This window comes from Theropithecus gelada, chromosome 4, assembly GCF_003255815.1.
Source record: "Theropithecus gelada isolate Dixy chromosome 4, Tgel_1.0, whole genome shotgun sequence".
Lineage (NCBI taxonomy): Eukaryota > Metazoa > Chordata > Mammalia > Primates > Cercopithecidae > Theropithecus > Theropithecus gelada.
In genome coordinates this window covers 156,506,275-156,532,915 of record NC_037671.1, presented here as the reverse complement: position 1 = coordinate 156,532,915, position 26,641 = coordinate 156,506,275, and the positions used below count along the sequence as shown (strand labels likewise).

Genomic DNA, 26,641 nt, shown 5'->3' with positions numbered 1-26,641 from the left:
TTCAATTCTAAAGTTTAATGAGTTCTACTGTTTTATTTGACTCAAAGTAAATCTGGAGACATTGAAACAAAAACAGGATTGTAATCCTATTCGGAGTCAGGTGAAGTGGCTTGCTTAAATTCATCATCAAGATGATTGGAAAGACAAGTTGTGAACACAGGAGTTTGGGACAGTTTTTTGGCTCAAATAAAGTAAGCCTCAAAACTAGGATACAAGAATCACAGAATATTAACACTGAAAGGAAACCAGGAAATCGTTTCTTGAGGTCTTGAGTCATCTCTTTTCACAGATGAGAAAATGGAGACGCAGCCAGTAAAGTGACCTTTCCAAAGCCACAGCTAGTTCGTGGCACAGCAAAGATCAGAACCTGGGTTTCCTTGCTTAACTACATACTGGAAAATAAGTTGTTTTTCTTTTATCTTAAATCTAGTCTCTCAAAAACTGCTACAATCCCATCTCACTTCTGCAAACAGATAGAAGTTGAAATGCAGAGCTTACGGTGACAATGCTGTAGTGATTGGGGAAAGTTTTTGTTGGATATACCGGTCTCATGTTTTTAGTATACGTTCCACATTTTTCTAGAAGGGAAAAAAATAAACATCGTTATTAAACACATCTGACAATTGGCCTACCTCTTTTAGTGGTGGTACCACAGCAGTCTAAATCACGTAAAAAAAAAAAAAAAAATTAGCCCAGGAGGGATTTTACTCAGATAGAAATTCAGGATGAATTATAAAGCAACACTGTGGATACAAATCCTGTGTTAAAGATGACTTCATTTTTCTCTTAGTCAGAAAAACATTAAAATAAGTAAGCCAATTATCCATAACATTACTTCATTCAAGATGAACAGGTTATAATAAAATGATGCTTGTAAGTTCTTTGATACTACTTAGTGGTCAAATACCTAAATCATAAGAGGTAGAAAAAGAAAACCCTGAACTAAGTCTAAAAATTAAAACAAGGGTGAAGGAGTAGCTGGGAAGACAGTGTCCCAGGCCATAGATCTAGAACCAGCTAATCTTGGACAAACTCAGCCGCTTTAAAGACAAAAGGCATCTTGTGGCTTCAAGTCCAAGAAAGCGCCAAAGTCCGACTATTCCTGTTGGCCTGCTGATCTAGTTCTGGTGCCTCGTTCTTTTTCTCCTGCCTCTACTATTGAGGAGGGAACACATAACTAATGATTCCAGCGTTCAATACTCCATTCGCCCAAAAATGTCCCTCAAATTGGCATGTGTCTATATTATCTCACTGCCTTCTCTCAGTTCAGAATTACAGGCTACATTCCCTAATTATTCAAAGCTAGGGCTTGGGCTCATTGTTTAATGATTTATTGTAAACTTCATATACAGGTACCTCCACCTCTCAACTCTAAACTCACAATGCCGCATTTGGCACCATAGAGACAAGCTCTCCTGACAATGGTAACAAAGGGCTGTATTTAACCTTCAAAGGCCATGGGCCTGCTGGGAAGAACACAGCTTTGTCCATGCAAAGCTAAAGACTTTTTATGCAAAATATTAAAACAAAATAAAACCATCTTCTTCTATGTAGAAATTAAAAACTAAACATTTTTAAAACTCTCCCAAAATTATTTTGGCACTTCATAAGACAAGCATAATGACATACATATGAATTTACAGAGAGTGATGTTAATGTTTAAAGCACCTCACATACTCTAATCTGGTAAAAAAAAAAAACTTAGAATTCCAGAAAAAAGCTAAAGTAATTGTATTTACTTACTTCTGTTTTGGTCCAGTATTACACTGTAGCTGCTTAAAGGTTGTTAACATGATTTAAAACTTTAGCATCAATATTAAGAAAACACCATTCTACGATTTTATGGGGAATTTATAGAAAAACCACTTAATTAAGGCCTGATTGAGATTTAAAAAAAAAAAAAAAAATTGGAAGAATCCAATTCAATCCAAAGGAGAATACAGAATAACTGACAAATAGTCTGTCTGTACTTGTAATATCTCAGAAATACCTTTAGTTTTTGAAATTCTATTTCTGAAATAAAATATCTGCAAAATAAGGCTGGGCGTGGTGGCTCATGCCTATAATCCCAGCACTTTGGGAGGCCAAGGTGGGTGGATTGCTTGAGCCCAGGAGTTCGAGACCAGCCTGGGAAACATGGCAAAACCCTGTCTCTACTAAAAATACAAAAATTAGCCAGGCGTGGTGTCATGCGCTTGTAATCCCAGCTACTTGGGAGGCTGTGGCATGAGAATTGCTTGAACCTGAGAGGCAGAGGTTGCAGTGAGCCAAGATCATGCCACTGCACTCCGGCCTGGGTGACAGAGTGAGACTCAGTCTCAAAAATAATAATAATAATATTTGTAAAATAAATAAACAAGGGACTTTTTCACAAGGAATTCAAAATTCTGAGAAAGAATAAATACATATAAAAATGGCCAAAGGTTAAAATTCTAAGATAACCATATTAACTTATTTTTTTTGAAGGACAGCTTCAGAGTAATCACACTATTAAAGGTAAGTTCCTTATCACCAGGTTCAACTACTTTGCCATAGAAAAGTTTAGTGAAACAATTAGGTTCTGCCAGTACTTTTCCAAGAAAGACTGCCTGCCTAGTCGATCGCACTGAAATCGTGATATTCCAGCAGTAAACTCCAAAGTTACTCACTTAGTTTGCTAATAACAGGAAGAAGTCCACCCCAAGTGTGTAAATATTCTGCCCTGAATCCATCCAAAGAAAATAAGAGGGTAGGAGGCGTTTCAAACCTGGGTAATGAAAAAGAAAAAAAATGTTTAAAGAAGCAAAGACAAGACATATCCAATGAAGATGTGCTACCTTCTAGGCACAGGTCCAGTGAAGATTTTCCACTAAGGTCCGTGTGATCTTAAGAAAACTAACAAAGTCGGCAAGCATACTGATAAAGTATATTTTACATGCATTTATATCTATATACATGCTCTATCATTTCATAATACGTATATCATCAAATAGTATATATTAAGCATTCATATCATTTTGAGCCACCATACAGAAACATCATTCATGGTTCCTGCTGTTCGAAAAGCTAAACCAATTGCTACTGAAATATAATATTGTTTTCCCAATTTGCAGGAAAATAAACAATAAAAAAAAACAGCATATAATATTTCCGTAAATATTTTTCCTGAACCACCACTTTCTGATATGGACTCTAATATAGTAAATACTACTTCATATAGTATATACACTACACACTATTTTATTATTTTATTTTTATTTTATTTTTGAGACAGGGTCTCACTCTGTTGCTCAGGCTGCAATGCAGTGGCGCTATCACAGCTCACTGCAGCCTTAACCTCCTGGGCTCAAGTGATCCTCCTGCCTCACCCTCCTGAGTAGCTGGGACTACAAACACATACCACCACACCTGGTTAATATTTTTATTTTTATTTTTTGTAGAGATGAGGTCTCACTATGTTGCCCAGCCTGGTCTCGAATTCCTAGGCTCAAGCAATCTTCCCTCCTCGGCCTCCCAAAGTGTTAGGATTACAGGTATGAGCCACCCACCAAGCCTATGTATACTGTATTTAGTTTTTAGGCTTATTATATTTAAAAGATATAAATACTTAATACAAAATTTGAAAGATACTATATTTAAATATATAAACAACAAAGAAATGATTCCAAAGCTGGGAATGATCAATGAGGTTTCAACGACACATACATACATATACAAAGAGTTAACATGTAGTGTGGAAATTCCAAAGAAGAGGCCAAAAACCACAGAGGATTCTAATATACTTGACAAATGAGAATAGCTATGGACGGTGGCTATGCGGCTACCCCCAAACAGCCATGGCTCAGACATTTTGTAACATCTAGTGATACATGGTAGGTGGTAGGGAACTTGTATAATGTTGGGAACAGGCCCCCCAAAATCTGGCCATAAACTGGTCCCAAAACTGGCCATAAACAAAATCTCTGCAGCACTGTGACATGTTCATGATGGCCATAACACTCACGCTGGAAGGTTGTGGGTTTACCGGAATGAGGGCAAGGAACACCTGGCCCACCCAGGGCAGAAAACCCGCTTAAAGGCGTTCTTAAGCCACAAACAATAGCATGAGCGATCTGTGCCTTAAGGACATGCTCCTGCTGCAGTTAACTAGCCCAACCTATTCCTTTAATTCGGCCCATCCCTTCCTTCGTTTCCTATAAGGGATACTTTTAGTTAATTTAATATCTATAGAAGCAATGCTAATGACTGGCTTGCTATTAATAAATATGTGGGTAAATCTCTGTTCGGGGCTCTCAGCTCTGAATGCTGTGAGACCCCTGATTTCCCACTTCACACCTCAGTATTTCTGTGTGTGTGTCTTTAATTCCTCTAGCGCCGCTGGGTTAGGGTCTCCCCAGCCGAGCTGCTCTTGGCAGTTTAACACTGGATAACTATGAGAAGACTTCCCACTGAAAGTTTACTCAGTAAATTTAAATTTGACAGCAAATATCTTACCTTGCCTTTTCAACTCTGCCTCCTCCCATCTTACCCTCATACACAAACACAAAAGCAACCCGACAAGGAGAAAATTTTTATACAATTTTCACTAGCTACTATCTGTAACATAGCTCCACTGAGAGACTCTACAGAACCAGTGTATATAGTCTTAATGGTCCAAATAAAACTATATAAAACTAGTTTTATTCAATCAACAGAAATCATAAAAGCAGGTTAGTGGGCCATCAGGTAAACACACTGGTAAATTATCCAGTGTAATAATAAGTGGCCTAAGTTACGATCTTCTTGTAAAGAAAGGGTTATGTTTTCCACTAAAAGATTCAATATTACAATTGAAAAATTATAAGCAATATTTAGAAGAAAAAGAAAGATTCGAAATTCACTAAGTCTAACATTCCTAGTATTCCTTGGATTTAAAAGACAGTTTAGGGTACATGAAAAGTTTTCCTTAAAAAAAGCCTCTTCTGTTGAAATCATTTGGTTGAGGTTTAGTTTTGGCTGCTGTTGCTCCTGCTTATTTAAATCAAAAGTACTCTTCCTTCCAAAAGAAAAAAAGAAGACATATAACAAAAATTATATACATGAACAAAATGAACTAAAATACAGCTTAAAAATTTTAATAGTCTGAGAAAACTATCATTTTAAAGAGGTAAAAATACATTTCTGAAGATGAATAATTCAAATGGATGAGATGGTAGACCTCAAATGGAACAAAGATAAATACACCTAACACCTTTATAAAATCTTCACCCTTTAAATTCCACACACACTCTTTTCGACGGTGTCATATATGGAAGACCCTGTACAAAATATTTGAAGGACAAAAAAATATATATGAATTATTTTTAAAAAATGTATCATCTCTCACAAACAGGTTGTTTACCCCAAAAATGTATAAATGGACCAAAATACAAAAAAAAAAAAGAACTTAAATTTTCTACAAGTTTAGCAGCTCTCAAAACTCCAAATGAAAGTAAAGATCCTTCCTTCCTGAAAAGGAAAATGCAAATATTTCTATCTAGCATTCTTCAATACTAAAGACTAAATATTCATGACCTCTCTTTTTTCTATAAACTTCCAGAATAGGGATAACTCCATAATAATCTCTGTTCCACCATTGCCAAACACAAGATCTGGCTAAAAAAACAAGTTGGACATCCCAAATCTGAAAATCTGACATCTCAAATGCTTCAAAATCCATAACTTTTGAGCACTGATATGATGCTCAAAGGAAATGCTCACTGGAGCATTTGGAATTTTCAGATTTGAGATGCTCAAACTGGTAAAACGCAAATATTCCAAAATCCAAAAAAATCCAAAATCCAAAACAGTTCTCATACCAAACATTTTGGATAAAGGATACACAACCTGTAATGTTTAATAAATCAGTGATTTTCTTATTTTTATCATCTTAATTTGGAAAGGAAAAAAATGATGCTGTACTTCTAAAAAAGAAAAAATGAATACCTCAGAATATAATCTTACCCTGCTGGGCACTGTGGCTCATTAATGCTCTCACATGGTTCTTCTACCCAACTTTTCTCACCTAAAATATTTTCAAGAAAATAAAATGAATTCAACACACTTAACAGTAATAATAATTGTGACGCTTGTGAGACACATTAGGACAGACTCTAAAAACAAAGTATGCAAACAGATTGATAGATAACACAGGACATGATTCTGGAGGCGTATAATCAATAAAGATAATTATTCTGTTTCAAAATAAGAGTTAGTTGATATCAGAAATTAAAAATGGATGCATAATTGTAAGACTAAAACATACTACTGTATTTGTGAGAACTTGAAGGTATCTTTTCCATTTTCAAATTCTTAATATTTTCAGTCAAAATTTACAACCCTCTCCTTCTATCCACTCATCAAAATCCTTGGTATTTTGGTGTCTTAGTTCTCTCTCATATAGAGTCAAGTTCTGTTAAGAAATTTGAAAAAATAATAATACCTGGACAAGACATCATAATAGTATCACCTTACAAAATGCCCTCGAATTTTTCTAAACAATTTCACATCGACTCTCTCAATGCACAGCAGACAGTGTCCCCATCTACTAGGAGGGAAGCCGGGACATAAAAGCCAGCCAGGACTGTAAGAAGGATCTTTCCACAAACACAGCATTAAGTATGCTGCTATTATCAAAATAACATGAGAGTGTGGTGGCAGGAGAATGCATGGTTATAGATAAAATATGATTTGCCATGTGTACATAATAATAATCATTAAGCTGGGTGATGGGTACAATGTTCATTACATACTTTCTCTCCTCATGTGTATGTTTAAAAGTTTCTTTAATAAAAAGTTTTAAAATTATTTTTTTCAGCTAATACAGTTGGCCAATAGCCATGACTCCTAGTATAAAAGATAACACCTATGTAAAGCCCAGCTAAGACGCTGGAAGATGCCAAGCTGCTGCAGAGCCCAACGAGCACCTGACCTTGACACACAGAACTGTAGTTGATGCAGCAGTCGCCCTGGTCCTTGCAGTCATCTGAACAGGCACAGAGGCTTCTGGTCAACCTTTTCTCACCACACCTGAATTTGTTGCAAGTCCATATATGTTCTAGAAACAAACATCAGCAAAATGTGTTTTATGTCTCAAATTCAACATGTGCAAAGTGAACACAGAATTGCTGTCTTCCAGAGTGTGATCCATGAGCAACAATGAACAATTTCACAGCTCTTAGTCACTCACAGAATCTGCCGCTACCATGGCCACTCCAAACTAAGGGGGGTAAAATATGTAGGAACCAATTATTATTATTTCACTAAAACTCCAGAATTTTGTCATTTTCAAATTTAGATGTGCCTTACCACTATGCAATTCATATGCAGACTTGGCTTCTTCTACCTCCTAAAACTTAATCTAAGTCTGACTTTCAGGCCAAGGTGAGAGGATTGCTTGAGGCCAGGAGTTTGAGATCAACCTGGGCAATGTAGTGAGACCTCATCTCTACAAAAATTTTAAAAATCAGTTGGGCACAATGGTGTAAGCCTGTAGCTCCAGCTACTTGGGAGGCTGAGGCAGGAGGATCTCTTGAGCCCAGGAGTTCAAGGTTGCAATGAGCCATGATCGAGCAACTGCTCTCCAGCCTGGGTGACAGAACAAGTCCCTGTCTTTAAAAAATAAAAACTAATGAAAAATAGATAAATCTCTCTCATTTAAATATTATTCCATGTCATATGCAGAGAAGTCCAAATCTAACTGAGAAAATTTTCATATTCTGATAGTTTTATTTTTAAAAATATAGGTGGACATATAAGACCTCTTGCTGTCAGAGAACCATAATGAAAATATTCCTATATTTCAAGCAGGCTTTTAGAATTTGAATGCAAATTAGATTACAAAGGTTTTCAGCATACATTAAAAATAGGCAAAGTTCTGCTATCCATAAAATGTTTAACAAAGAATTCCATAAATTTGTTTCTCTTAAGGAACTGTTGAAAGAAAATATAAAAGCTAATGTCAAAATGTATATGTATGCTAAATAAAAAAAAATTCAAATGAATTAGGTAAATCACATACCTGAAAGACACAGAACTTTCCTTGATCTTTTCCTAACGACCATAACTCCATTTTTTCCCTGCACATCCTTACCTGGTTCTATACATGTCTCCTGGTAATCTAAACAGCAGTTTCCCAGCTCAACACAGGCAGCATCACAGCGACAGTTTCCAAATGTTCTCTCAAAACAGCGACCTTTGCAACTTTTAACTGAAAATATTGAACAATAAGTCAGATGTTTCTAATCATTATATAATTCAAAGAAAACATCAACTAATACAACTAAGTCAGGTGTATACTAGGTTCAAATACCACTTTAGAAGATGCAGATGGAGTAATAAAGTGACCCAAAAGTCTTTTCACAAATACACACAAAAAGTGACACAAACAGAAAGTAACCTTATGTACCTGGTTTGTGATTTTTATATCTTGATGTAGGAAAGAAAGGGAACTTTATTATTATCATTATTACAAACCTTACTGGGTCTGATAAGACTTAAATACCTATGGTATGCTAAAATAAAAGTCAGAATAAAGGCTTGTTCTGAATATTTCATGCTATGAAAAAGTTGGATTAAGCAGGCATGAGGTTCCCTAAAATTTCAAAATGTGGGGAAAAAAATTTTTTTAGAAGTGATTACGAATATTTTAGAAAGGAAAAGATTACCTAGCCTGCCTCACTCTCAATCCTGGTGTAAAGAAGTAGTGGGTTTGTTCAGAACATGCTCCCTGGCATAGCTCTTCCCTCCCTGACCTGAAACACCCATTTCACCTTTAGATCCAGCCTGGCTCCCTCCAAAAAGCTTTCCTAACTCCCCAGCTAGGCCTGATTTCCACTTTTTTAAGCTCATATAAAACCTTGTCCTTCCCCTCAATTACTTAATTCTACTTGTAACTAGGTTATTTGATTAATATCCCAGTTAGACAGCAAATCAAGACCACATCTGGCTTTTGCCCAGCATACTGTATCTCTAAAACCCAGCCAGGTGCATGCCATGTAGTTAAGATTAGCACGTTTTTGCTAAATGAATAAATGGTAGACATGGGAGGAAAGTACTTTTCATGACAAACAACAATTAAACTGTTGAAGTTCATTACTAGATACCTTGAATAAGCCAGGTTTCAGTGGAGAACGAGAAAATTAGGACAATGAGAAAAAGAAGAAAAAAAGGAACACATGGAAAATAATGGACATCCAATAACAATAAAAAAGAAATAATCTTAGTTCTTGACTTTAATGGTGTTCTGACCCAAAAAGACACTGCCATGGAATTTAACTCTCATTTGATACGGGGAAATCAGTCAATTTTAAGATGAAGTAACAATAATAATTTCTAGTGTCAGAAATACAAACTTTCCTAACCTGGAGTGGGGGTCAGGGAAGTCTGTTAGAATAATGGCTATTACTTGGAGGTCATTAATATGTACCTAATAATTTTTTAAAATACGATGCATACTATGTCAGGCTTGGATTAAAATTGCTATTTTTCCATTTGTATGTGTCAACTCAAGAGTGAATCACTTCCTGCTAAAAGATGACATAGGTAAACAATAAAGTCTGTAACTGTTTACCTCAGTTAAACTTAGATACATGTGTTCTGAATAGTTTACTGAATACATAAAATGACTACCTTTCAACAGTGCATGATAGCTTAATAATCACTGAAAATTTTTAAAATAATTAATACTACAATCACAGAATAGCCAAACAGAAGAACCTGTTCAATTTTCAAAGCTGAATTCTCTAGGATGACCATCAGTGATTTTATTGCGAGGGGATGGGGGGGAACTACCTCAAAGACAAAATAATAACCGCTACGATTTACTGTGATCCAGTTTAATTATTCATTGTAATCTCATCAACGCTGGATAGATTTCTGCAATTGATGGAAAGAAAAAAATCTAGAAGTTCAAAAAATATCATTATGGCTTTGAAACAACCAATGTCTGTAATTTTGGAACCTTAAGAGCACGTACTGATAAGTTTCTGGTTGCCCAGGGATAGTAACCGTCACCTAGTAGCCTACAGGGTTGCTTCAGCAACTAACTCCTTAGGGGACAAGAGCAGTAAAGAATGCCCTCCGAGTCCATGGAGGAAGTCAAGGAGCGTGAGCTCCAGGACAACTGCATCAGAACCCCCGGCTGTGTCTGCTTATTCATTCTTAATTTTTTATTATTTGAAGATGTTTGTTTGTTTATTGGTCATAGCCCTTCCTCCCTGTTTGGGGATAAAGTTTTGTAAGTTTTGTTAGTAGAATTTTACATGGCTAATATAATACAAGAGTTTCAAGAAGGAGGCTCAAACCACTGTTGACTTGACAATATCTATGGAGTACTCATAGAAACAGGAGATAATGTTTACCTCAATCACATTCTCAATAAGGCTGTGTACACACATACACACACACACACACATGACTAATTACCTTCTTTGGCACAGCTTGGTTTCAACCCAAATATACAACCAAGTATTGTTGTTAACACACATACTGACAATACCTGTAGGGAGAAAAGATAAAATTATATGGTTTCTTTTTTAAAAAATATTTTATTATTTTATATTTTTAGAGATAGTGTCTTACTCTGTTACCCAGGCTAGGGTACAGTGGCATGATCATAGTTCACTATAACCTCGAAATCCTGGCATCAAGGGATCCTCCTGCCTCAGACTCCCAAAGTGCTGGGATTATAGGCAAGAGCCACTATGCCTGGCCTTATATAGTTTCAAAATCCTTTTATTTCTCCTTTTATTGCTTTAAATGTTTCTAAATTTGCTGGTGCTGTTCTTTTTTCCAGCCTGGGGCTAGTCACTAGATGTGTTCACTTTTTGAAAATTCCAGCTATACACATGTGATTCGTATACATTTCTGTAAGTATTTGTACTTCAATAAGAGGTTTACTCAAATGTCAACCAACCATTCTATACCATCCTATGTTAATGTAATTAGAAACTCTTCCAGTTAGTATAAATGAATTAGTCATAAAAATTATAATTATTAAGGGAAAGAGAGAGAAAACTCTATTTAGAGTCTGGATTACCCATGTATTAATCCATTAAAGGCAATATATAGAATATTATATGCCTCCTTTAACAGTTCTACACAAACCCAAACCTAACATCCTCACATGTACTGTGGCACCTTGTGGGAACAAGCCCTGAAGAGGGTCAACTGACAATCTCCTGGACCAAGTGTTACCACAAACTAGTTGTGTGATTTCAGGCAGGTTACTGAAGCTTTCTAGATACCAGTTTATTCATCTATACAATTTAAGGGTTGGACTACGTGATCTCTAAACATCTTTCCAGTGCTAACACTTTGCCACTTTCCCATTCTCCACTCTTCTGGTCTTTGACATTTTAAAGTAAGTGGACACACCCTACAACCCCTAAGAATCATGACAGAACTTCTACGAGTTAGAAGACAAAGGAGCGGAATAACCCACAAAACAATCCTCAAATTTTTTTTAGTGGGACAAAGTTTCCTTGAAAGCTCCCTGGAATGTCAGATTATAGGGCACCTCAATAAAATATTAATTGAGTACTAATGATGTGCAAAGACTGTTATACACAGAAGGAAAAAATAAGAGATAGCTCAAGGAGTTTCTATTTGGGTAAGAGAAGTTAAAAACAGCACATCAATGGCCCATATTTGGTAGGCCCTACAAACCTCCTGCAAAGTTCTACAGTTGTTTAAAGAAGGAGATATGTTGGGGTGGTTGGGGAGAGGGATATCAGAAAGAGTTTCCTAGAGCAAGCTTTTGGCATGGCTCTGAATGGGGGAAAAATGATGGCATGATGTTGCCACGCAGAACTGGAGGAAGGGAAGAGAGGACAGAACACAGCAAACTTCTAGGAGAAAGGGCAGCATAAAGAAGGGTTCCAGGAAGGCAGGCACATGGAAGGTGGCAGATGAATAATGAGCAGCCTATCTTAGCTGGAACCAAGAAAATGCAAAGGGGAATGGACAATGGGTGGAGGTATGGAAAGATGGTGTAGTATTTCCGGAAAGCTAAGGTGAAGAGACAGGAGGAATGGGTGAATAGGACCAAGTGGATGGTGGGTGGAGGCTTTTATGAATTCATTCCTTCAGATGAAGAATATCGAGTACTGACTATGTACTGGACATTCAGTAATAAAACAGACATGACCTCTGCTCTCAACGTGTCTACTGTCAAGTGACCGCAAAGACTTAAGAGGAAGTGAATGGTAAGGAAAGTGAGGCCGCAGGTCTAACTTACTTCAAAATAAAATGGATAAAAGAGAGGAAGAGTTTTTGCAAAGAGAGCAAAAGGTTAGCCTTCTTTAAGGACACAAAAACGTATGTTTGTGTGTGTGTGTGTGTGTGTGTATTCATTAAAATAAGGAGGTATCAGAGGAAGAGCTTGAACAAATAAGTTAACAAGGGCAAATAAGCAGAACAAGGTATCAGAAGACAGTAGTAATGGATTCTCCTAAACCTCTGATGGTGGTGTAAACTGACACAACTGTATGGAAAGATAATCTCTAAAAATATCTATCAAAAACATCAAAAACGGCCAGGCGTGGTGGCTCACGCCTATAATCCCAGCACTTTGAGAGGCTGAGGTGGGTGGATCACTTGAGGCCAGGAGTTCAAGACCTGCCTGGTCAACACGGTGAAACCCCATCTCTACTAAAAATACAAAAAAATTAGCCCAGTATGGTGGTGTACGCCTATAATCTCCGCTGCTTGGCGGTGCTGAGGAAGGAGAATCACTTGAACCCGGGAGGCGGAGGTTGCAGTGAGCACAGATCATGCCACTGCACTCCAGCCTGGGCGACAGAGCAAGATGCTCAAAAATAACAACAACAACAACAAAAAGAAAAACCTAAAACAAACCAACAACAAAAAATACTGTTTTACTGTCAATTATAAATGAATAAGAAAATAAAACATAGTAAAACATCTATATTTAGTGTATTATAATTTAAAACATTTAAAACATGAAGAATCGGCCAGGCGCAGTGACTCATGCTTGTAATTCCAGCACTCTGGGAGGCCAAGGCAGGTGGATCACGAAGTCAGGAGTTAAAGGCCAGCCTGGCCAAGATGGTGAAACCCCGTCTCTACTAAAAGTACAAAAATTTGTCAGTCGCAGTGGTAGGCTCCTGTAATCCCAGCTACTTGGGAGGCTGAGGCAGGAGAATCATTTGAACTCGCAGAGGCAGAGGTTGCAGTGAGCCATGATCCAGCCTGGGCAACAGAGTGAGACTCTGTCTTTAAAAAAAAAAAAAAAATGAAGAATTGAAACTGAATTTATCTGTAAACTTATCTAGAATAGTCTAAACAGTACTTACCTTGTCTCATCTATCACATAACTCACAATACAGAGTGAGAATATTTTCTATGTCTTGGAGAATTATCATATTCCATATTCCTTTCTAAGTTTAGATCAGTTTCCAATGTTTTCACATAACCCTTGCACCTTCAACACTATGAAATGTCTCCAAGAGGAAGTTTTGTACCAGTGTCACTTCCTCTGGGATATCTTCATTCCTTTTCTCACAACCACTCCCGTCATTCGTTTCAAAAAATTCAGTTTCACTAGACTCCTCTGGCTTCATATCTGGAGTCTATCATACCTGGCAGTGTTACCATTCCCATGGTTAGCTGTTTCTTCCATAACTCCATTTACTTTGGCTTCAGTTTCACTTCCAGCATTATTACCTCTTTTCTTTTCTTTACTTTACTTTCATTCTTTATCAGTCCATTCACTTTTTCAATTATCTACTTTTTGAAAATGTCATATAGGTTTACGTAACTCTGAGAGGCAAAGCAACAACGCAACTACATGCTTTGCTGTCTGTGCATGAACTGACTAAAAGATGCCTAAGGGCTAATCACTGACAGACTTTGAAAGAAATGATGCAATTGGTCACTGACCATAATTTGCACTTGCTATTTGCACAGCGATTTGTGGATTGATGAGCTAGCAGCAAAGTCTGTACTTTATGCAATTACTCACAGTTACTATATCTTGGTAAATGAAATTTGAACTACATTGCTGGGAGCTGGTTTTATTTAATTAAACTATAGTAACTGAAATTGTGCATGCAGAGAATCATGCAAAGCTAGTGCTAACTGTACTCTCACAAATGGCCAAAATAGTTGTCCAAGGGTGTTTATTTCAAAACTGTATTCATAAAACAAACAAAAAAATTAGGAACAGTCTAAGCTGATTTTAAGGAAGATATCTTTAAAAAGATAAACATTTTAAGTTTAAGAAACACATGCAAGAAAAAACCCACCACATACACACACAAAACAAACTAAGGTATAGCAATAGGAGCTAGAAACAGCTGATGATGAACCTCTTCAATCTTCTTGGTCAAGTAAGAAGCATCTGGGTGGGAGTGTGGAAGGAATAGAGAGGGCTTAGGGCATCCCATGTGAAAGATGGCAATAAACCAGTGGGGACAATGAAGACTAAGTCAATGAGGAAAGAGTAAAAAGACCCTCAAGCTCTGGGAGCCCAGCTTAATCTGAAATCATGGAATATAACAAACTTGAATGGCTTGAAATTCTAGGAGTAGAAGTGGGAAAATTGGGGGGTGGGGGGGAAGATGATATGCCCTGGGAGAGGAAAAGGTGGCGAAAACAGAATACAAAAGGAGATAAGAGAATTAAGGCATGGGTGGAATGGCTGAAAGGGGCAGGACCAATTGGATATGGGTATTTGAGTAGGAGAACTAGATGGACAGGAAAACTACTGTGGAAAGACTAGGTGGTAAGCAAGCATTTCAATGGTAATCATTGGTTTAAAATACACATGGTTTATACACAGCCCTTTATCCTTTTGTTAAGTAGCTGAAGACACATGCTGACTTTTAAAAATCCCCTCTTCATTGTTAAAAAGAAGTTCTTGATTTATCTTTTATAAGATGAGGCATAGCATAGAACTGAAACAAAAGTATGATGATAGAAATGATCATTTCTCATTTACAGTCATATCCATAAAAGAGGAAATTCAGAATATCTACTACTCTGTTGCAAAACACCTAATCAGAATGATTTTTAGTAGGAAATTCCCCTTCAACAGTTTTCAGAGCTGTGAAATCTAATTTAGTTTGAATTTTCTTGTCAAAGTAGTTGAATTCATCAATGTCATAATCTACCATCCATTTTAATCTCCATAACAATTTAGGTATTTTTCAAATTTTAATATTTTCTAAGAAGCCATAGAAAAACATCTTATCTTAGAAAAGAAGAAACTGGGAGACAGAAAGCAAAAGCAAAGTTTTTGGAATATTTGGAGTTTCCTGCTTCTTTAGTTAACTAAATCACTAGTTCTTAGACATTTAGTGAGTCAAAAGAAATACTCAAAGAAAAATTTTTTTTCCTCACCGATTCCCTCAAATACAATGGCATTAATATCATGTGTATTATTCTTTCTGTATCGGGCATTCATTGAAATATGAGTGTCTACAGTGTGCAGTCCCTGTACTAAAGACCAGAGATACAAAGAAAACAACTCCTACCCTTACAGAGAAACAAAGAAGTTGGGTGCAGGGAGCATTAAAATAAATGATTGCAATGGACTTTGGTAGAAACATGTAAAAAATGCTAACACACTAACAACACAGTGGAGAACAGAAAAGAAGAAAAGGGTTTCAAAAGGCTTTACAGAAAGAGATTTGGAGAAAAAGGGACCTTTCCCTCTATCAGTAAACAAAGGTTTGAGTATCTGCAAGATGCAATGTATTTAGATTCTGTGGGGAAATACCAAAAAAAAAAAAAAAATTAATTTGTGGTAAAGTCCTAATGTCAGAGTTTATAAATCTAATAAAGGCAACAACAACTTTGGAATGATGCTATAAGCTGATGACTATGACATAGTTAGAAACAACCTAAGAAATGACATAGTGGTGACCATATACGCCTGGTGCTTCGTGCAAAGCCACAGAGGTAGGGAAGACAACACCAGCCTGGGAAGGAGAAAATAGCAATAACAATCATGGCTGCCACTTCTCTAGTAATTCCTACGTGCCAGGCACTTTTCTAAGAGTTTTATATTAAATCATTTAATCCCCACTATAACATCACAAGATAGATTATGATTAACACAGTTTAAAGAAGGTGAGCTACGGAGGTTAGTAACTTGCCAAGGACCGGGGGTTAATAAGCATCCATGGCAAGATTTGAACACAGGCACGCAGAGTGTAAAGGAGGCAGGTAGGAGTGGGAAGGGAAGTGGCTGGAGGGAAAAGGGAGGGAACAAAAGGGTCCTGAGGCAGCCTGGGGGTGATCAGTGGAGTGTGTTCAGGCACTGAAATATGAAAGTGACAGGACTGGATTTACAAATCCCAGAACAATCCCTTTGGATCATTGTGGAAGGCTATGTTATGAGTCCAGTGGGAAATAAGGCCTTGGACTTGCCGACCCCTCTTCACCCAGAAGATGCTAGCACCGTGTTTCTCTAGGTCTTTCCTCACCCCTAGTTACTGCAGCTCTTACCATGCTCCATAAGATTTGTCTGTCTCTGACTAGACTGTGAGTTCCCGAGAGGCATGGATTTATTTACTTAGTCCTGTGTTTTCCATGTCTAGCACGGTGCCTTGCACAAAGTAAACATTCAACAAATAATCGTTAAGCTGAACATCAGCAAGCTGTGATTTAATTAAACATAATTGGGGAGAAACCTTAAATCCCCTAATTTTCCTCATCTAAGCTGACAAAGTCAGTTTGTTAAGTGACATTGTGTCTGCTTTACATAAAGGATACCCACAACAAATATACAAACAAAATTTTTTTTAGGAAATGGTAGATTGCTGGATGTGGTATTCCAATGTGATGGATGGTATGAAAATGCCATTTGAAATGAATTAGCTGACTACATTGCCTATCAGTCCTCTGACCTTTGACCAAAGTTGCGTGCTTTCTGAAAAAGAACTGTGAGGATTCGGACCAGCATGGTGCTGGGAGTCTTCCAGGGATTTCGTTTGCTGGAAGATGGGGATTCGATCCTATTGAGTAAATCCAGTGCCAAGAAACTTCTACTAGAGATTCAAAGGGAGACTCAAAGACAATACATTCCTGAAGAACTTTTGAGCATTACAAAAGCTCAAAGCAGAAGTTAGAATCTTCTAAAAAAAGTTCCTAAGTCCACTCAAGCAGTTGTTCATGCATGCTTGGTCTCTTATGCACTCAGTATCATTTTAGTTACACTAGACTTATCTGAAGAAGATCCTCTCAAACTGCAGTGAAACTTGATGTGAAGCCACTTACAACGTAACTAGTCACATGAAAATCAGGAAAAGAGACATCCAGCACTGAACAAGCACATCACATAGGGACAAATCTCACAATCTCTCAGTGAAACACTAAAACTGAAGAAATTGACATCTGTCTGGCAGAAAGAACTTCAAATTCAAAATGACTTTGGTTCAAATCCCACCTTTCGATTCATGTATTCAGCATTGAATATTTGTAGGTCTCAAATATTTCTTGAGGCCTACTATATCTCAAGCACTGACCTAATGCGAGAGATACACCTGTGCACAAAAGAACTGCAGAGGTCTCAGGCGGCTTGCATTCTTCTGACTTCTAGACAACCAGCAGCTGTGAAAGTAGGGAATGTTTCAAATCCTCACTAAGCCTCATTTTTAAATCTATGAAGCGGTGATAATACCCACCTCACAAAGCTGGCAGGAGCCTTCGGCGGAATGTACCAAACATGCCTAGATTGATGATGGGGGCACAGGGTTACTGAATAAATGGTGGTCCCCACTAGAAATATCCAATCGCTGAAAGGACTGGGCCCACTACAGGTTCTTCCAAAGGGATAGTACAACTTTACCAATGTTTGTCAACTGTAGGACAACCTAGTTCCTATTTTCTTAAATGCCATAAACCAGTGCATTAACATTTTTCCTCTTTTTGTTTTAGTTCTACAGTAATCTGTTTTCAACAGCAGCTGAAGACCATGCAGGAGAAAGGAATCTGAGAAGAAATATAACATATTATTTTGCAGGAAATGATGGTACTAGACATTTTAGTTATAGGTATACAGTGGCCAAGCAGCCCATGCTACTGAAAAGGGAATCCATAAAAACACCAATTTGTATTAATATATTAGAGATTTCTACAGATTCATATCTATCTGCACTTTTAATATATTGCAGCCTTAGACTGATCCAAGCATTTTGGGTACAAGTAGCTGTGAAAAATCCTAAAACAAATGCCATAAAACATATTATTTACACTTCTGGGAGTTTATACTAAGGTTCAGAAAGCATGTACAAATATTTAGAAATAAATACAAACATCTAACTGTACATTATAGTACTATGTATAAGAAAAAATAGACATACACATAATGTCCAAGAGTAGGAAAATAGCTAAAGAAAATGTAGACCATTTATATAACTGGCTGTTATACAGCCGTTAACAGTGATGATTTAGAAGAATATTTAATTGACATGGATAAATGACACATTATTGGGTACAAAGAACAGATTGTAAAACAGAATGGGTAATATGGTCCCAATTTTTGGTTATATATAAATCTACAGTTGATGGATGGGCTTACAAGTTATTTTGTCATCTTCTTAGTGTTTATATTTATTTTCCAAAGTTTCTCCAATAAACCCATGTACTTTTGGAATCAGTACACAGGACAACCACAGGGCTAGTATGGGTATTAGTGACGCAGAGTAAACTCTTCCTCATTCTGGCATTTCAGGGGTTCTCAGCATAACAGTAAGCTCCTTCTCTGCCTATTTACCTTAAGCAAACTCCAATAAACAAATTCTGCCTGAATACTCAAAGCTCTATGAAATCTACCTAATCTCTCATTCTTAAATATAAATGAACCACCATGATTCACCAGTCATTTGAGGTAAGCCTACAACAAAAGTCTAAGATCAACACAGAAGGGTAAAGGGGAGAGGGGAAGAGAAAAAAATTAGAAATAAAAAGACACCTTACTAAGTACATTCAATGGGATTCAAAAAGACATATACAAAACTTCACATCAAAGAGTCCTAATATCCAAAATAATAAATCATAGAAGAAAGCTCATACCAATTCACATCATTGCAAAATTCCAGGACAACAACAGTAAAAAGATCTTCAGGTGAAAGGCCACGCTAACTTCATAAACTAGGCTGTAAGGATGGTAAGATTAGAGTTCGCTTCTCCTTAGAGGTTTAGAAGAACTCAGTGGTAAAGGTATCTGGGCCTAGAAAAATCTGTGTAAGAAGTTTATTCATTTGTGGTTCAATCTCTTCATGGGTTACAGAATTACTTAGATTTTCTAATTGTTCTTGAGTCATTTTGATGAGTTGTATTTTTTCTTGTAATTTTTCATTTCACCTACATTTTCAAACATATTGTTATAAAGTTGTTTATAATAACCCTTTGTTATACTTTCAATGTCTGGAGCACCTCTATTCATGTTCTTTTTCATTCCTGATATTTTTTGTACTGCCGCCCTATTTTTGTCTGTTTTTTGCTTAATCGGGCTAACCAGTAGTAATCTTATCTTCTCTTTTGTATGCTTATTTTTATTTGATTAATTTCTGGTCTTACTCTTATTTTTCTTTCTTTCCATATCTAGGCTTAATGTTCTGGGTTTGGTTTTTTTTTTTTTTTTTTTTTTCCTTACTGTTAATATGGATGCTTAGATTATTGCTTTTCAGACTTTTCTTTTAATATTACTATTATTCTAACTTGTAAACCCCTTAAGACATCATTGTTTTACAAGTTCATTTAAACTTACCAAATATTTACCATTTTCTTTATGCATTTTTTTCTTCTCAGCTTTCATCTGTAATCATCAGCCTAAAGTACATCTTTTAGATTTTTCCTGATGGCAGACTCTCTCAGTATTCGTTAGTCTGTACATGTCTTTGGTTTGTTCTTGTTTTTGAAAGATATTTCTCCTGGATATACAAATTCCAGTTTGGCAATTATTTTCTTTTGGCACAGTGATAATATCATGACACTACCTTATGCTTTAATCATCACCACTGAGAATCCAGTTATCAGAATATCATACATTTGAAATGAATCTGTCTTATTTTCTCCAATACCTTTAAACTTTTTTATTTTCAACTTTGTGTTCTACAATGTTATTCTGTTGTCAACATATATTTATTTTATCTATTCTGCTTAAGATTCAATAAGCTACATGAATCTAAAGATTGGTGTCATTCACGAGTTCCTGAATTGTCATCTCTTCAAATAGTGTTCAAAATAAGAAATAAGGCAAGATAGAAAATAGTAACAGAAAACAGTATGAATAAAATTAACTCAATGTTTTATGAGCAAAAGAGACATGGTAGAAGACACTAAAGATTAAATATTAATGCCTGACTATGTGATGCCTGGGAACATCTAATATGATAATTGCCTTAGAGCAGAATGCCCTATATCCTCATAATAATGTCAGCCTTGGCAATTATGAGAATAGTAATATTTACTATCTCATTAACAGGTCTCAAGTTTCACAGAAATTATAGGAATATCTATCAACTTACAGCCAGCATAGGTTGAAAATGACAATGATAGAAGGAAGGGGAAGTAGTAAAGAAGTAATGGAAGAGTTATTTTATAAACTTTTGTTTGTTTTTTTGTTTGTTTGGGTTTTTTTTTTTTTTTTTTGAGACGGAGTCTCACCCTGTCATCCAGGCTGGAATACAGTGGCAAGAGCTCACTGCAACCTCCGCCTCCCAGGTTCAAATGATTCTCCTGCCTCAGCCTCCCGAGTGGCTGGGACTACAGGCATGCGCCACCATGCCCGGCTAATTTTTGTATTTTTAGTAGAGACGGGGTTTCACCACGTTGGCCAGTCTGGCTTCAAACTCCTGACCCCAGGCAATCCGCCCACCTCAGCCTCCCAAAGTGCTGGGATTACAGGCATGAGCCACCGTGTCTGGTCTTTATAAACTTTTAAGCAATTTATTAAACTACACACACACACAATGACAACAGGAACCCCAAATAAGCTAGAAAACTCACTCTGGTTCTTGGTGGACAAGGCCATTTATTACCAAACCACTGCTTGTAAAGATCGACAAGGAGCAATCAGTAGGCTAATGGCAACGTAACAGAGGGGAACCCTACTGGTTTCCTTTGGCTCTGCACAGATCCACACATAAGGTAGTACTTGCCACTACCTGCTCAAGTCCAGCTGCTAAAGCACATCTAGGACCTCCCCGTGTGAGTTCTAAGCAAGCTAAGATCACAAGCACTTTCCCTAAAAAGGGATTCCTGCCTCTATGGATAAAAAGAATCTCTGCCCTATGGATGCCAGTACTGCACTTTCCACAAACATAAAAGGAAGAATATTGGCTTAAAAATGAGTAATGTTAAGACAGGAGTCCACAAAAACATGCTTCAAAGACATATCACAGCAATTTTGTTTGACTTTCCAAGAATCCACCATCAACCCATTTTTTTTACAATAATGATTAATGAAATTGCTGGACGCATGCCATCATGTCAAACAATACTTGCTTCTAATGTGTGTCAGTGTCATGAATCTCGTGCATTTAAAAAAATGCCAAGTTCTTTTATTATTTGGTAAGTGGGGAAAATCCGGTAGCAGGCTGAGTTTAATAGATTTTATCTAAGTGGATTCTAATTGTGAACAAAGAGAACAATAAGATTTTATCTAAGTGGATTCCTATTGTGAATAAAGAGAACAGTATTCATATAAAAAAATAAAAATAAAAAAACACACTCGGCTGGGCATGGTGTCTCACTCCTGTAATCCCAGCACTCTGGGAGGCTGAGGCGGGCAGATCACCTGAGGTCAGGAGTTCAAGAACAGCCTGGCCAACATGGTGAAACCCCGCCTCTACTAAAAAAAAAATTAGCCAGACGTGGTGGCACACACCTGTAATCCTAGCTACTCAGGAGGCTGAGGCAGGAGAACTGCTTGAACCCAGGAGGCAGAGGTTGCAGTGGGCTTAGATCATGCCACTGCACTCCAGCGTTGGTGACAGAGTGAGACTCTGTCTCAGGGAAAAAAAAAAAAAAAAAGACTATTACCTCAAATATGTACATGCATAAAATTCTTGGTTGAACACAGGCTATTAGAAGGAGAAGCTTGTCTTGAGAAGCTCCTGAAACACCAGCCCAGGGGCCTCACTTCCCCAGTTAAAGCAGAAAAGTGGTCAGAAACTCACCTGCAGCAGGCCCTTTATATTTGAAATCTTTCCTGGGTTTCTGCAAGCCCTTTAGACAGCTGATATTTCTAGGGCAATTATTCTCCTCTCCTACCATGCTCATTCATTTTTGTTTCAGTAAGTACCAAACATTTTCAAAGAAAATATAACCAGCACCTATAACTTCTGCCTCAGTGGGCAAATCACTTCTTTACTAATATCTCACCAAGTGCTTTCACAGATCATTTCTCTCCGAAGTTAAAGGTCAAAGAATAAAACATCCATCTCACAGTTGGTTTCATTGAGCTTTGATGTTCACCTTCACTCCATGACTTGTAGACCGACATTGAATCTTAAGACACAAGCATCTCATCAATAAGGAGAGTGACAGAAAACACTTCAACTGCACAGCAGAATCACTCTTCAAAAGGCTAATGGGTCCCTCCTCGGATACACCTCCAGCCACTGGAACTTCTATTTAGATTCACAAATAGTTAACCCCCAGAAGTAATCACAGAATTATCAAATATCCATTCTTCTGTTCTTGGTCCGATGGTTTAACTGTCTCCTGTCTTCAGTAGGACTGTCACTGTAGCAAAATGCTGGTTTTGTGGCTTTTCTTTATCTATAGTACTGATTTACTTCAGCATCTTAAGAAAAGCAATCTATTGAGAAAAAACATCTTGAGGAAAGTGCTTAGTAAACAAAATTTCTATCTCTTGCCTGATAACAAAATTAAATGGCAAATAGAGCAAGCGTTTAAACGTATAAAATAAAATCACCAGAAGAAAAGATGAGCAAATATTTTTACAATTTTGCTTTACATGTATGACACAAAATCCAAAAATTATAATGGAAAAGTTGATACATTTGAGTTCATAAAAATTGAAAATTCCTGTAAAGCCAAAAAAAAAAAAAAAAAATCCACCACATTGGTATAGGGGAACTAGGATAAGATATTTTTGGTATATGACAATAGATAATAGGGTATAAAAATCAAGTAGAAAAACAAACCCAATTTTTAAAAATACCAAAAGTAATAAACCAACTATTTAAAGAAAATAGCTAATAAAAATATAAAACATTCACTTTCATTAAAAAAATCAAAGAACTAAAAATCAATGAGTCCGTTTTCTACCCAACAAAATGAACAAACATTAAAAAGACTGATGATCACCAGTGCTGACAAGCACATGAGGAGAAACAGACCCTTTCACACTGTCTTCACAGAAGTGTAAGTTCCTTTCTAAAAGGTCATTTCAATGAACCTATCTAAATTCAAAGTGTGCACATTTACTACTCTTGCAATTCCATGTCTATTATCTGCTAGAAATATTCACATAAGCACACAAAGATATGCACACAGAGATATTTATTGTAGCAGTGTTTGGAACTGCAAAAACTTGCAAATAACCTAAATTTCTGTTTATAAATAATGGAGCAAATACAATACAATGTGGTAAATCCAAACAACACAAAATACTATCCAATTCCTTTAAAGTTACGTAGATCCATCACTGGAATACTTGCTGTTAAAGCCTTCAGCCTCCATGTAAGCAGTTACCCTTACACAGAGGCCACCATGCTATGAGGAATCCCAACCATTCCATGCATAGAGACCATATGAGGAGGCCCTAAGACTGCATGAAGAGAGAGAAAGATGCCTGGCCAGCTCCTAAATGCCCAGCCCTTGCTGTTCCAACTCTAAGTCACCATCTAATTGCAGCTGCATGAGAGACCCTGATTCACACAGGTTCAATCAAGCCTTTTGTGGACTCCTGACACACCAAAAACTATGAGAGATTTTTGAGTCTACAGAGCTGATGACCAGGTGCTGAACAGAGATTAATTTATCAAGTTGTTCACACAAATCAAGATGGCTTCCTGCCCACATGAGGAAGCATGCTTGCCTTTCTCCTTCTCCCACATTTTATGCCTAAATCATTCCCAAGGTAAAGTGCACATCTGGCCAGCTTCATTCTGAGGTAATAACCTGGTTGTTCATCACTTCATTGGAGAAAGGGAGATGTCTGAAAACTAATCCACACATATGGTGCAATGGAGGCATGGGTGGTGTGATGTCGCCTTTGGGAAATGCACAGAGTTCAGGCACAATGGTTTATGTAAGTCTACTCCTAATTTTCAGGGTGGAGAAATTGACTTTTGATTATACACACTAGTTTTATGTAAGAAAAAAAAAAAGTCAAGAGAACCTAAAAGCCTGGAACATCCTGTAGGGGCAGAAAGTAAGGAAGTACCAAACATATACAAAGACACACACGTCAAAGGGTCACAGAAATTAATTGCCAATTGGCCATGGCTGGAACAAGTTGAGCAAAAACATGGAAAACAGAGTACCAGGTTATAATTCAAAGTATAAAATAGACATTAATGACTCCATACTGAAAAAGACTGAATAAATAAATACAAGGGGGAGAACAAATTTCTAATTCAGAACAATTCCAAATAATGTATGCAGATACTCCACCATCAAGGAGGTGGAATGTAACTCTCTACCCTTTAAGGTGACTTCCTTCCAAAGGTACAGTATGGAAAGGGACAAAAAAGAGTATATTTACAGCAAAGAAACCTGAAAAAGACTACCTCAGCTGGGTAGTCAAGGTTAACATCATCAATGACAAGATGTATTAATAGCAGATACTCTCGACATGACGTGTTAAGAATGGCATTTTACCATCTGTCATGTGCTTCCCAAAAATACATCAATCAAGTATAATCATGAGAAAAACATCAGACAAATCCCAGTTGAAGGACATTCCACAAAATACATGACTCATACTCTTTAAAACTGTCAAGATCATCAAAAACAAGGAAAGTCTGAGGCGCTTCACCAAGAAAAGCCTAAGTAAACCTGACAACTCAATGTAATGTGGTATTCCTGGATGGGGTACTGGAACAAAAAAACAAAAAAAGACATTAGGGAAAAAATAAGTAATTCTGAATAAAGTATGGACTTTAGTTAATAATCATGTATCACTGTTGATTCATGAGCTGTAACAAACGTACCTTACTAATGTAAGATGTTAATGACAGAGGAATTGGGTATGGAGTGTATGGAACTCTGCACAAGCTTCACAGCTTTTCTGTAACTCTAAAACTAGTTTCAAACAATATGTTTATTGAAAGGAAAAAGAGAAAAGAGAAAAGAGAGACAGGCATGAATCCATATTATTCTACCAAAAAATTTCTATTTCATTTTTTTAAATTTTTGATCTATTTTTCTCTTTTTTTTTTTTTTTTTTTTTTTTGAGAGATGGGCTGTCACTCTGTCACCCAGACTGGAGTGCAGTGGCGTGATCTTGGCTCACTGCAACCTCCACCTCCCAGGCGCAGGTGATCCTCCCACCTCAGCCTCTCAAGTAGCTGGGACTACAGGCACATGCCACCATGCCCAGCCAATTTTCTGTATTTTTGGTAGAGACGGTAGTTTCATCATGTTGCCAAGGCTGGTCTTGAACTCTTGAGCTCAAGCAATCCACCCACCTCAGTTTTCCAGAATTCTGGGATTACAGGCGTGAGCCACCCAGCCTGGCCTTTTTTTTTTTTTTTTTTTTTTTTTTTATTGTTTTAAATGCATTTACACACTCAAACCTTTATATGTATATAACTGAGAAATGATTCTATATGCAATTTTTGTTTCATCTTTTTGCATGTAATGCTATTTTTTAAATATTTTCTTATCAATAAATCTTCTAAAATATACATATTTTAATTTAGGTAGATCTACAGGCTGGTACATGGAAATATGTAAATCATAAACAGAATTAAGTTTAAAAGGCAAACTGAACTTTCACTTTATACATTTCATCAATGTATGATTCTTTTAAATCAATAATGTGCAGACAGTGCTTTCACATCCTTTCCCTGCCTGTGATGGACACTCGACTCCCCTTCAGAGATAAAGGCACCACTGCTCCTCTGGCTGCTGGGAGTGGTCCCCTATAGGGAGTGTCTCAACTAAAGACAGCTACTTTGCCCAAAGTCTCTCCTCCTTCCTGGGGCATCTTGCTCCCTCCTGGACCACTCTAGAGGGTCTCAGACTAGTTTAAGAAGATCCGTAGAGTGGACATAGCCTCCAATAAGCATCACATCCACTGAGCACTGCAGCTCATCTTCACCCTCTGCACAGCCCTACTTTCCTGCCTTGCCTTCCACAGGTGCAGAACCTCCAATGAGCATCACACCCAATGAGCACTGCAGCTCACATTCATCCTCTGTACAACCCTAATTCCTCGTCTTGCCTTTCACAGGTGCTGATCTCAAGAACATACTCCAGTGAAATCCCAGGCATGCTCATTTCCATCTAATAGTCTGTTTCCCAAAAAACCCAAGTCGTGTTACTGCCTTTCTTTTGATCTGCCAACTCAGAGAAATATGTTTGACTACCACATTTCCCAGGCTCCCAGACTCCAAGCATCAGGCCAGGGTAAGTCAACAGGAAAGAGAACATTGGAGGGTGGGAGGAAGGGAGCAATCAGAATGTATCTACCTTG

General features: G+C 37.2%; 1 protein-coding gene across 1 annotated transcript in view; it reads right to left on the bottom strand.

The window, feature by feature from the left end:
- Positions 1–26,641, bottom strand: part of ENPP1 (ectonucleotide pyrophosphatase/phosphodiesterase 1) — an 82,584-nt gene that overhangs the window by 33,834 nt on the left and 22,109 nt on the right. Inside the window, exons 2-7 of the mRNA XM_025383787.1 lie at positions 10,423–10,495; positions 8,090–8,206; positions 6,929–7,054; positions 5,962–6,022; positions 2,649–2,746; positions 499–578 (exon numbers count right to left, since the gene is read on the bottom strand). Of these exons, the coding sequence (XP_025239572.1) occupies positions 499–578; positions 2,649–2,746; positions 5,962–6,022; positions 6,929–7,054; positions 8,090–8,206; positions 10,423–10,495 (555 nt within the window). The remainder of the gene's footprint in view (positions 1–498; positions 579–2,648; positions 2,747–5,961; positions 6,023–6,928; positions 7,055–8,089; positions 8,207–10,422; positions 10,496–26,641) is intronic.